The following is an 11,494-nucleotide window of genomic DNA, read 5'->3' on the forward strand; positions in this document are numbered from 1 at the left end:
CCTAAAAACGCGCCAGATGTATTCTATTCATAATGGTGACTGTACTATTTCATCATCACTTTCAACTTTCAACACTGCAATATCGAACCTTAGCTTTGTGGCCCATATAATATCAACATACTCATATTCATGACCAGTTATAACATATATCAGCACACTCTACACATATACTAGTCGTGTACCACCAAATGATTTTTGAACCCGATCTAGACTGGACTCATTCGCCCAATCATAACTTCCAAATGGTATGGTGCATGATCAAATTTGCAGGGGGTGATAAGCACGTAAATATTAATCCCTCTCCATAATAAGCCTTGATTATTTGGCGAAGATAATGTGTTCGTGGAACTCTAGTTTGATAAGCTTTGGTTAGGGATGTCTTCTCAGCTGGGACATAAAGCTGGAGGTCAGGTGTTTGAGGTTAGCCACACCTCAAGAACATTAAAGAACCCAACACACTTGTTGAGAAGAGTAAGGTTCCATCTTGGCGTGGGTGGATAAAACCTTACACTGTGGTCCTACGCAGCTTGTACTTTTTGTACAAAACAGATGTGTTACGCCTAAAGGTGGCTTACCAATCATGCAAAACAAACAGCAACTATTTAATTGGCAAGTAGATACTGGGATAAGCACACAGTTGTATATCATTTCCCATCTATTTAGAGCAGCAGAATTTCCGGGGGGGGGAGTAGGTTAGTGCTAAAAAGCATTGTATGCACAGATTTGTAAATTATCTTTTAGTAATCTTACTAATTTTTCATTAAAGAAACTTAATCTTGAATATCTACCTCTAATTCTTGTCCAAACCAGTGGATATATTAGTACAATTGATTATATGAAGAAGTACAATTATGCTACTGCATTTGTAGAGAATATTTCTTGTTTCGAATGTTTAAAACTCAGAAGCCATATGTTTCTTTCCGTTAGATTTTACAAATAAATAAAAAAATGTGTGCACAGGAAGTACATATCAGGAAACATACTGGGTAGAAACAAGGTTTTATGAAAGGAAGAAATTGTTATTCTTGAATTTTTGCAGTGGTTTTATGTTAGCTGTTTTTGCGGTGACCACTTCGCTGCAAACATAAAACCTTTGTTTTCATTACTGTGCAGTATAAGATGGTTTAAATATGAATACAGCGCTATCATGAACTTAAAACCTGCAAAATCAAATCACCACAAACTTTAAGAAAGAGAATACAACATATCAGCTACTAGTAATCATGATTAAGATTTGTAAGGCAAATACTGTGTAAAACCAAAGTGGCGGCCTTACAGCTAAGCAACTGTATGCTCAAAAATATTTTTCTGACAGTATTAAGGATGGCAAGTACCTATGTATGCTGTTGCAAGAAAAGTATTTGAATTTTTTGTCAAACAAAGGGACCCGGGATCGAATCCCAGGGTTGTGCCTAGAGACATGTCCGAACTTGCGCCCAGACGTTGTGCCCTTGGGAAAGGCACTTTACACGCATTCCCCCCTCAGTTAGAGGGACAAGTCTCCAACGACAGCTGTCTTCAACTGGCGGACGAGAGCAGCGCCAGGCGGGCTGGTGTTATCAAGGCGGACCTCGAGTGTAAGAGTCATCCGGCAGCTCGCTGCAAGCATCCCAACCAGAACCAGCACGTCTCCCTCGAATTGGTGCCGCTGGAGATGGCGGATGCCCAAGTGTGTGGGTCTCAGATTCGCAACCTGTCATCCACCTTAAACAAATTCACGCGAAGGCTACCGTGTCAATTGACACGGTCACCATACTCGGTCTGTATTTGTATCTGTACTATGTATCTGTACTACATGTATGTATCTGTACTATGTATCTGAATACGAATAAAGATAATACGAGTGGTTGCCATCATTTGAATTTTTTATTGGTTACCATGTTCTGTGTATAGTGCTTTATTTACCAACTTGTTAGATGAGAGAGTAACAATAAATGACGGTAGATCATTTGAACTGACCAAGGACATTATATAATGTCCTTGAACTGACTAATAGGATAACGAGGTGGCCTTGTAGCTTGGGTTGTTGACTCAAGGTTCTGGGTTCGAATCCTAGTAGCGTGTTTGAACTAAATTCCTCACTCTACTCGGTTGAAAACGAGTACATAGTTTCAGTTAGGGACGTCCTCTTTGATGATACGTAACGCCGGAAGTCCCCTGTATGACGACAGCTACACCTTAAGCATGTTAAAGAACCCACCACACGTATCGAAAAGAGGGGGTTCTCGGTATGAGTGGATCAAACCTTATAGTCTGGTCTTACGCAGTTTGTATGTACGGTACAAAACCTTTGTGTTACGCCTAAAGGCGGGTTACCGTTTCTGAAAACAAACAAAAAATCCATGTCACTTTTAAAACCAGGTCGCTATTCATTAGTGCCTCTTAACGATGACAAAAACCAAACTTTAACCACTTAACACATTTACAATCAGCTAATAGTCAAGGTTTCCCTCTAACCTTTGCCACTAATGGTTTTGTCTTGGGCGACCTTGTTTGATTGACTCACAGCTAACAAGACTTGGAATGTAGAAAAACTTGTGATGGCCAGGTTAGCAAGGGGTCACCTGAGGTAATCTGAGAAACTTTAACCTTTGCCTGGGTGTTACGTTTGTAGAAAGACAGGGTGCACAAAAACAGTCTGTGAAACAATTGGAGTGCTGACGACCCGGATCTTGAGACATATTTTCACGTCACAGGACGAGAACGACCCAGGGATTAGTCTATCAGAGTAAGACGCCGGACGTTTACCTTGAAGAGTTAAACACTCGGAGATTAAGACGATCGTAAGTACGTCGGCAGTGGAGAGAAGAGTACGTATATGACCTTGGAAGGTAAGACAAATGTTTGTTTTTTTAAATTGTTATTCTTAACAGAAATCATCGCTGAATTTCTGATACATTTTGTACAACTGAATAGATAGTCCTTGTCCCATATAGCCAACCATGGCCATCCGACCGTCTCCAGACCATGGTTGGGGGCAAGTCGTGAGCAAGGTCATCTGTGGTTGGGAGTTGGAAGGCGAGGTTACCTACAAGTCTTTAACAAGTCGTCTGCGCCAGCCAAGCATGCGACTATAAATTTTAAAAATGATAGTCCGGAAAGCCATATTCTGCTTGGATGCGATCAGATGAGCGTTATTATATATGTAGCAAGTGGCAGGGCAGGGGCTGGTCACCATGTATATGAATGTATGTGAATAAGAATAAACAGAGCAGTAGTTTGTTAGGCTAGACCGTGCGAGTTTAAACAGTATGTCTTTGCCTACAAATTTTACCTTTCTAGTTTAGCTACGTATTGATATAGTATTTTCTTTTTCACATAGAAAGAGGTGTCAAAGACGTTGTGTGCTAGCTATATCATCTCGAAGATATGTCAAAAGTACGATCCGTTGACAAACCACCTGATGGCGGGTGGGGTTGGGTGGTGGTCATCAGCACCTTCTTTGTGAACATGTCGGTGATTGGCAACATGAAGTCCTTCGGAGTTTTCTACACAGAGTTCCGGGAGGTTTTCCGGGAGAGTGCCGGGGCCACGTCCTTCATCAGTTCTATTCTAGGGGCTGCTGTCTTGATGTTTTGTGAGTATACATGTACAACCAAGAAGGTTTAATAGAGATCAAACCTCCTTGATACAGCACACACTGTATGCGTATTAAATCTTACTGATTAAAGGTCATTATTACGATTTTAAGCGTTGAATGATTTCATTTGATGAATAAAATTACAGCTGCCATTGCCGGTGCCCTGAGTAACCTGACCAGCTGCCGTACTGTGATCATCGCAGGAGGCGTCATCCCTGCCGTGGGACTTGTCGTCAGCTTCTTCGCACAGATGATGATACACCAGTTCTTCAGCGTTGGCATCTTAACAGGTCAGTGACTGTCTGTCTCGATTCATTTCTGATAACACTGCAAAGGCAAAGCATACATTTTGTTTCGTTTTCAATGAGCAAAGCTTTAAGTTAGTTTTCCCGCTTATGTTATTTGAATATTATTATAAAGATATATGTCTTCTTCAGCTGTCTGACCCAATCGCTGCGGACACGTGACTTTCTACAAGTGTGACGTCATCAATGGGTCAAATGTTGTCGGAAGTCGATATCGCCCCTCGTCTCGGCTGAGAGAAGAATGATTCGCCCTGATTTATCTGCTTCTGACAACATTTGAACGATTGCCGACGCCACACGTGCAAAATTAATGTCACTTTTCCACGACGATTGTGTCAGGCAACTGGAGAAGCCTGAGCGAGTCAGTTGAAACTTTGTTGAATGCTAATCAGTTGAATATAGCTTTGCGAGGTTGAATATAGCTCTGCCAAAGACCTGCTCTTCGTTATATTCTCTTCAAAATTTGGGTTCTCCCTGATGTACTCCCCAAGCCTGGCTATGATTGGACGCTACTTTGACAGGCGGCACGCCACAGCCAATGGAATCGGAGTATGTGGAACCGGGATCGGCATATTCGTCTTTCCTCTACTCTACCGGTTCCTCATAGATGAATTCGGGTGGAGAGGGGCCTTATTGGTTGCCGCCGGGATACCATTGCATGGCTGTGTCTGTGGTGCCCTGATGAGACCAATTCATCTTAAAGAGGATCGAAAGGAAGAAAAGAGTAACATCCAACCCCGGGGTATATGTAGTACTAAAACAGAGCCAAAGAAAAAACTACTCCATGATTTCTGTGAGAAAATCATGGAAGCGTTTGACATGACCCTATTGAAACACCGGCCTTTCTTCCTTTATTGTGTGTCAACATTTGGAACTTCGCTGGGCAACACCATGATTTTTGTACACCTTGTAGCCCATGCTCAAAATATTGGAGTGGAGAAGACTCCAGCCGCTTTTCTACTGTCAGTTTTGGGCATCTCAGAGGCGGTGTCAAGGCCGTTACACGGGTGGCTGTCGGACAGAATACACATCAGTAAGGTCTACTATTACATGATTGGCAATACCGGACTGGCCATTCTTAACATCGCCATACCGTTCGGGAGAACCTACACAGACCTTGTAGCGTGCATGGTGTTCTATGGCTTGTTCTCGGGAAGTTTCAATGCGCTTATAGCTGTAATGGTGCGAATATACAGCAGTGCTTCCAGGATCTCCAGTGGGCTGGGGTGGGCGCTTGTTTTCGAAGGGACGGGCTACCTACTTGGGCCACCTGTTGCAGGTACGGATAGAGTTATCACTTGTCTCTTTTCCTTTATTTACACTCTCTAGTGTCGGTAAAGCGTTATGTTGTGAGCAAAGAAAACCCATATAGGTAAATACATAGAGAACTCATTTTTTCGAACGGCTACAAATTAGCGGCTATATATGTAGAACACGGCGCAATTCAACTCGACCACATCTGTACACAACACACATCTGTATGTTTAGATTGATTTTGTCCTTCGCCCAATGGCAGGTTGGCTGTATGACGCAACAGGCGACTACGACATGTCTTTCTACGCGGCTGGCATCTTCGTCTTTCTGTCTGTGGTCGTGCTTTTCCTCATTCCCTGTTCAACAACAAGAAGGTCATTATCACTTGGTTCTGGCAGCAGTGAGCATAACCAGAACGGAATTAGGACAGTCGCCTTTAGAGATCTGGGGCAGGATGGTAGAAAAACAAGCAGGACTTTCCTAGGCCATAGCAACCCTGGTTTCCAGGCATGATGGCGTATATTATTGGTGTGTATCAGTGGAAACTACCAGTGGACTAGCTCCTTGAAGTAGTGCTTGCACTACTGTGTGGCCCAAGGGCTGCATAAAGAAAAAAAGAGATAGACACCACCATATACACCCAAAGGCCTTGGTGTGAGGCGGGTTTGCGCAACCGTCAAAATGGCATTAGGTACAGACAAATAACATTTTAATCTTATGCATTACCACCAGTGGGAGAATATGCAGGTGTCTAGCGTTAGAAGACGTAAAACAATAGCTAACAGCTGGTTGAGATACAGTCACTTGTATCGTTTTGATGTACGTTGATTAGGATGAGGAAACAACAAGTTATCATTAGCCTTTGTTCATTCATGATGATATCACGAAAGCTAGTAGGTGAAAGAAAGGACATATGTCAATGAAAACATAACAGGAACGTTACTTGCAATTGGTCCTTTCTATTGTAGAAGCAATTGATACTCGTGGAATGTAATGGGCTTGAAAATTTGATATCATAACTATGCAGTTCAAAAGCCACTGACAGACAGTACTTTTTGTTAAGTCTCAAGTGCTTTCATTTACAATGTGTGAACCCCGTGCGTTTCACCTCAATGAGTGTGTTTTTCTTTTCGTATTTGGTCGAGTGGAAAGATGTATGTTAGCGCGCTGACTCTCAGCGCTTCAGCCAGGTCGGGGTCTAGAGAATGTTTTGACTGAACTCACCTTGTCTTTGTTGAGAAGTCTTGAGAGAGAGAGAGGACAAGCACTCGCAGACTTACGTTTTGACGGTTTAATTAAGCAATGTTAGTAGTTATACAAAAGCCGCCAACTAAACTGGAAAGTTCTGGGTTTATCCCCTTGTCCGAATCTTCTTGAGTGAGTCCCTTGTTGTGTCTTCAGTGAATTCCTGTGTCCTGTGATTCTCCTCAGTTCTTGTATATTCCAAAGTGAGCTCTTGATTTAGTAAAACTTAGTCTGGTCTCCCGGCCATTGGCTGACTGTCCTCTGCTGTCTTGGAGTTTGTCCTCCTGTTCCTGGAATCTTCTTTTCCGGTCCTAATTGATCCTTCTTGAAATTCCTGAAGTCTTCACCCCAGGCCTAAGTGTCCTAAGTCTCCTGGAAGTTCCTTTTCCAGGCCTCTGATCCTTCTTCTTCTTCTTGGAGTATGTTTGTCTCCAAGCCTAGATATCCTGGAGAAATGATCTCCAGGCCCATTTCTGACCTCCGTCTTCCTTGTGCAATGGCTTCCTTCTGTCCCAAATTCCAGCCGCCCCGGGCTAGCCTTGCTGGGGTCTCCCGAGGGTACCAGTGGCGGGAGACTAACTTATGCTAATCTAAACTAAAGGCGGCAAATTCAAAAACTGTAAGTTGGCGATTACAATGTACATGTATCATGTATGCTCCGCTGGTTGTTTGCTTTATCAGGTGTTTACTTTCTGAAATATATGTATACATGTCTGTACTTCTTCAAGTTATATATAGTAGTAAGTGTCACGTAAAAGTTTTGGAACATTCCAGCTGGCACATAGCATAAAGCTTGGCAGTGCATTAAGAAAAACAAGAACCAAAAGATAACAGAGCGGTGAAAAGTGCCTTATTGGACCTTGAAAGGCGTCTGGAATTTATGACGTGTTCCAAATGAAGTCAACTGTAGCCCCCAGAAAGGATATCTAGAATTCACATCACGTAGATTTGTATGTGCGGACTGTGCGGGTTGTGTGAAAGGTGAGTTGGTTGCACAGTTCATGTTTGCCAAACAACGTGTGAAAGTTTTTACATTTCTAAACCGGTGATATCAGTCATCTTGCTGCTAGCGCTGAGAATATGTGTTTTCTTAGGTGCCACATTTACATGGTCTGAAAACAAATTGTCAATTCGTCCTCAGAATCAATCCATTCCGTTGTGACAACGTCGTCAGTAACTGATTTTACCTACCTTTACTATGTCTTTTAGAAGTCTACATTTGATGTTCCTAGAAGGACAAATTAAGATTAATGGCATAATTCCACCCGTACCAAGAGTATAAGAACGCGGGTCATGACACAGAAGATACCGTAGGGGTCACTGTATGTCAACAGGGGAAAAGTGTAGAAAACTGCTAGTCAAACAATGCGAGGCTTGTAGCAGGGCAAAGTCGTAAGCTTTGCAAGAAGTTGGTGTATCTTGTTTTCACCTTACTTTCAAAGAGATAGTCTATTTACAGGTCCCTCCCCATAGGAAAAGACAGTTGTTTACTGAACAAACACACAAAAACAGCGTTTACGAGCACTCAATCATCACGATGTTGTCACAAAAGGGGCGTTCGAGGGGACGTAAGTCACATCGGTTGATCTCTCTGTCTGTGGATCAGCACAGTTCTGGACTCGAAAGAGAACATTTAGGCCTTGGTAATGAAGTGTGTTCTACAAAGTTGAGTTCATTATCATGTACAAAATGTCATTGTCTCACAACGTTTTTGCACAGCACAAGGTATGTTAGCCTGAAACACTTCATGCGAGTCATTCGAGAGGTCACAGTGGCAGGCATTGTAAAACCGGTTTTTGGAAAGGCTGCTGCGAATATTTAAAAGAGTAAACGGACGCGCGCACACAACCAAATCCTCAGGTCGTTGTCCTCAACTGAGGTCAAGCAGTCCTGGTATTTGTTACGTTTGATAATAAAATTGATTCATCAACCATTATTTTGATCTGTCACCAACTATCATCGGGGCTACTGCCGAGTCAACACAATTCTCGCATCTTAATTAAATATACATATACATATACAGTACATATTTGATATATTTTCCTCTCGGCGCTCAGGTGGTTTAAGACAGAGAAGAGCATCTGACGAGCATAACACTGCATCATCATCTGGAAGGGATGTCAAAGATGCAGTTCGCGGAAAAGCCACCAAATGGCGGATGGCGTTGGGTGATTGTGGCCAGCACATTTTTCCTACATGTCGTGGTGGTCGGTTCCTTAAAGTCCTTCGGAGTGTTCTACACAGAATTCCGGGAGGTTTTCCAGGAGAGTGCCGGAGTTACCTCCTTCATCAGTTCTATCTTAGGGGCTGCTCTGTTGATGTGTTGTGAGTATACAACCGTTTTGAAACTTGTAGATTGGTGCATGTTGTTCTGACAGGGTTATGAGCGATAATTTGCCAATTCTGAATTGTTGATAACCTTCATGCTTTCCTATGATGTTGATCACTGCACTCAAAGTGAAGATGATGATGAACAAAGTTGGCATCATTGATTATCGTCTTGACTCCTGGTACAACGTTTTTAGAATGGATTAAAACATTAAACATACAATAGGACGAATGACGATGATGTTTTACCTTCCAGCTCCTTTTGCCGGTGCCCTGAGTAACCTGACCAGCTGCCGTGCCGTGATCATCGCAGGAGGCGTCATCTCTGCCGTGGGACTTGTCGTCAGCTTCTTCGCACAGACAATGATACACCTGTTCTTCAGCGTGGGTCTCCTGACAGGTTGGTTTTTTCTATCTCGGTATTTCTTCGTCAACATTACTGCGGTAAAGGATGGATTTGGTTTTGTTTTCAGTGATCACGGGCTCTAGCAAAGCTGTTAAATTTTCTTATCCATCGCTGAAATTTTCTTCTGCGAATGATTTGCATATCGTTATATCCTCTCCAGGATTTGGGTTCTCCCTGATGTACTCCCCAAGCCTGGCTATGATTGGACGCTACTTTGACAAGCGGCACGCCACAGCCAATGGAATAGGAGGATGTGGAGCCGGCATCGGCACCTTCGCTTTTCCTCCACTCTTCCAGTTTCTCATAGATGAATTCGGGTGGAGAGGGGCCTTGTTGGTTGCCGCCAGCACACCATTGCATGGCTGTGTCTGTGGTGCCCTAATGAGACCAATTCATCCTAAAGAAGACCACAAGGAAGGAAAAGTCAATATTGAACCCCAGGGTAGTACTGACAAACAAGGGCTTGTTACTTTCTGTGATAAAATTATGGAAGCGTTTGACGTGACCTTACTGAAGCACCGCCATTTCCTCCTTTATTGTATGTCGTTATTCGGCACTTCGCTGGGCACCTCTATGATTTATGTACACCTTCTGGCCCATGCCCAAAATATTGGAGTGGAGAAGACTCCAGCCGCTTTTCTACTGTCAGTTTTGGGCATCTCAGAGGCGGTGTCAAGGCCGTTACACGGGTGGCTGTCGGACAGAATACACATCAGTAAGGTCTACTATTACATGATTGGCAATACCGGACTGGCCATACTTAACATCGCCATACCGTTCGGGAGAACCTACACGGACCTTGTGGCGTGCATGGTGTTCTACGGCTTGTTCTCCGGCAGTTTCAATGCGCTGTTAGCTGTGATGGTGCGGATATACAGCAGTGCTTCAAGGATCTCCAGTGGACTGGGCTGGGCACTTGTCTTCGAAGGGACGGGCTACCTACTTGGGCCACCTGTTGCAGGTACGCATAGCGGAGAATCACTTATCCAATTGTCTTTATTCAAACTCTCCAGTGTCCATTACATGATAGGTGAAGCGATACGTCGTTAGTAAAAAGATAATACTAGGTAACTGCACAGAGAGCCGTTTTTATTTTTAACGGCTTGTATTGCCTGTACAAATATATATAGCCACAACCTTGCAATCTTACCTCGATTCCATTGTTACAAAGTATACCTCGGTTTCTGTAAACCCCTTTAGCCCTTGAACTTCGCGACAGTACATGTAGAACATACAATAAATGTCGACTGTTTTGTCGTTCATCTCCTGGCAGGTTGGCTGTATGACGCAACAGGCGACTACGACGTGTCTTTCTACACGGCTGGCATCTTCGTCTTTCTATCCGTGGTCGTGCTGTTTCTCATTCCCTGTTCAACGACAAGAAGGTCATTATCACTTGGCTCTGACAGCCGTGAGTCCAACAAGTACGGAATTGAGACAGTCGCCTTCAGAAATCTTGGGCGGGATGGAAAAGGAATGTGTAGGAGTGACTCAGTCTCAGGCCACAGAAACCCTGTTTTTCAGGCATGATGGGTATATTTGCGATATAATTAGCCTGACTAAATCGCGCTCCTAGCGGCCTCTTGGGGTGGGGGTCATTAACCTCCGCCAGCGAGAGCGTGTAAACACAGGCTACGATATAGTTAGATATGCGAAGGTTAGATGTGACGTTCGGTGTAATATAACCAGCTGCTGCCACGCTGCGTACCTTCAGAGCTATTCAGATACAGTAATTGCAGACGTCAGTCAAAGTCTATCTTTGTGACTATTTTTCAAGCGGTCAGTGATCTGTCTTATCAATTATTCATTTTTCATTCTATTTACATCTCATAGGGTGGGACTACCAGAGTTTTAATATCTGATTATGCGTTGCTATGGCATCTTTCCACTCACTTGGAAGGACAGTATTGTACATTCATATCAGTATTGCGACACTGACGAAGTGTCCTTGCGTTTGTCCTTGAAGCGCTGTAGAGTGTAATCTAGAGTTGTCCAGGGCCCCGCGTTTTTTGTGGCCGTTGTTAGACTCAACCTCCGGGACGTTAGATTCTGTTAGATTTGAATAGCTTGCAAGAGGAAAACCCGCCTACTGTAGGTGTCTGCGAGACATACAACATTTCTGTAGCGGCGCAGTCAAGGTAACGTCGCCTCAGCTCTATCGGCGGACACCGACAAACCACCCGCCCGGTTGGGCGCGGTGTGGCGGCGAGATGGGAGGCCAACTTGTGACGGCTGGAATCGTCTGCTGGCTGATATTTGCCACAGGTAGGGACTGTACCTATGTGTATGTAGACAGACGGATCGAGACATATAAACAGAGGGGAGAGGTTCTTATTGAAATGTATTTACAATTGAAATGGCAATTTTTTTCTCAGA

General features: G+C 43.6%; 2 protein-coding genes and 1 long non-coding RNA gene across 3 annotated transcripts; all 3 read left to right on the forward strand.

The window, feature by feature from the left end:
• Window positions 1–3,369: 3,369 nt before the first annotated feature.
• LOC136423295 (monocarboxylate transporter 12-like) lies at window positions 3,370–4,656 on the forward strand (the record flags this gene model as incomplete). Its single annotated transcript, XM_066411420.1, has 3 exons — window positions 3,370–3,577; window positions 3,727–3,870; window positions 4,319–4,656. Coding segments are annotated over exons 1-3 (690 nt in total), but the record flags the coding sequence as incomplete, so codon positions are not given.
• A 41-nt stretch (window positions 4,657–4,697) lies between these two features.
• On the forward strand, window positions 4,698–6,081 carry LOC136423702 (uncharacterized). The gene is made up of 2 exons (XR_010753780.1): window positions 4,698–5,164; window positions 5,402–6,081. It is a non-coding gene; the product is annotated as an uncharacterized lncRNA (long non-coding RNA).
• A 2,429-nt stretch (window positions 6,082–8,510) lies between these two features.
• Window positions 8,511–10,739, forward strand: LOC136423297 (monocarboxylate transporter 13-like). Its single transcript, XM_066411421.1, has 4 exons — window positions 8,511–8,709; window positions 8,969–9,112; window positions 9,279–10,079; window positions 10,392–10,739. Exons 1-4 carry the CDS (start codon window positions 8,511–8,513, stop codon window positions 10,646–10,648), a joined length of 1,401 nt encoding a protein of 466 aa, XP_066267518.1. The 3' UTR covers window positions 10,649–10,739.
• The last annotated feature ends 755 nt before the right edge of the window (window positions 10,740–11,494 follow it).

The sequence above is a fragment of the Branchiostoma lanceolatum genome, chromosome 17 (assembly GCF_035083965.1).
Source record: "Branchiostoma lanceolatum isolate klBraLanc5 chromosome 17, klBraLanc5.hap2, whole genome shotgun sequence".
In the NCBI taxonomy this organism is placed as follows: domain Eukaryota; kingdom Metazoa; phylum Chordata; class Leptocardii; order Amphioxiformes; family Branchiostomatidae; genus Branchiostoma; species Branchiostoma lanceolatum.

Bases quoted from the DNA above. Each gene is read 5' to 3' on its own strand.
- LOC136423297 (XM_066411421.1), top strand. From the start codon at position 8,511: ATGCAGTTCGCGGAAAAGCCACCAAATGGCGGATGGCGTTGGGTGATT. The intron at 8,710-8,968 runs GTGAGTATACAA...TTTACCTTCCAG, and splicing joins GGCTGCTCTGTTGATGTGTT to CTCCTTTTGCCGGTGCCCTG. The intron at 10,080-10,391 runs GTACGCATAGCG...ATCTCCTGGCAG, and splicing joins ACTTGGGCCACCTGTTGCAG to GTTGGCTGTATGACGCAACA.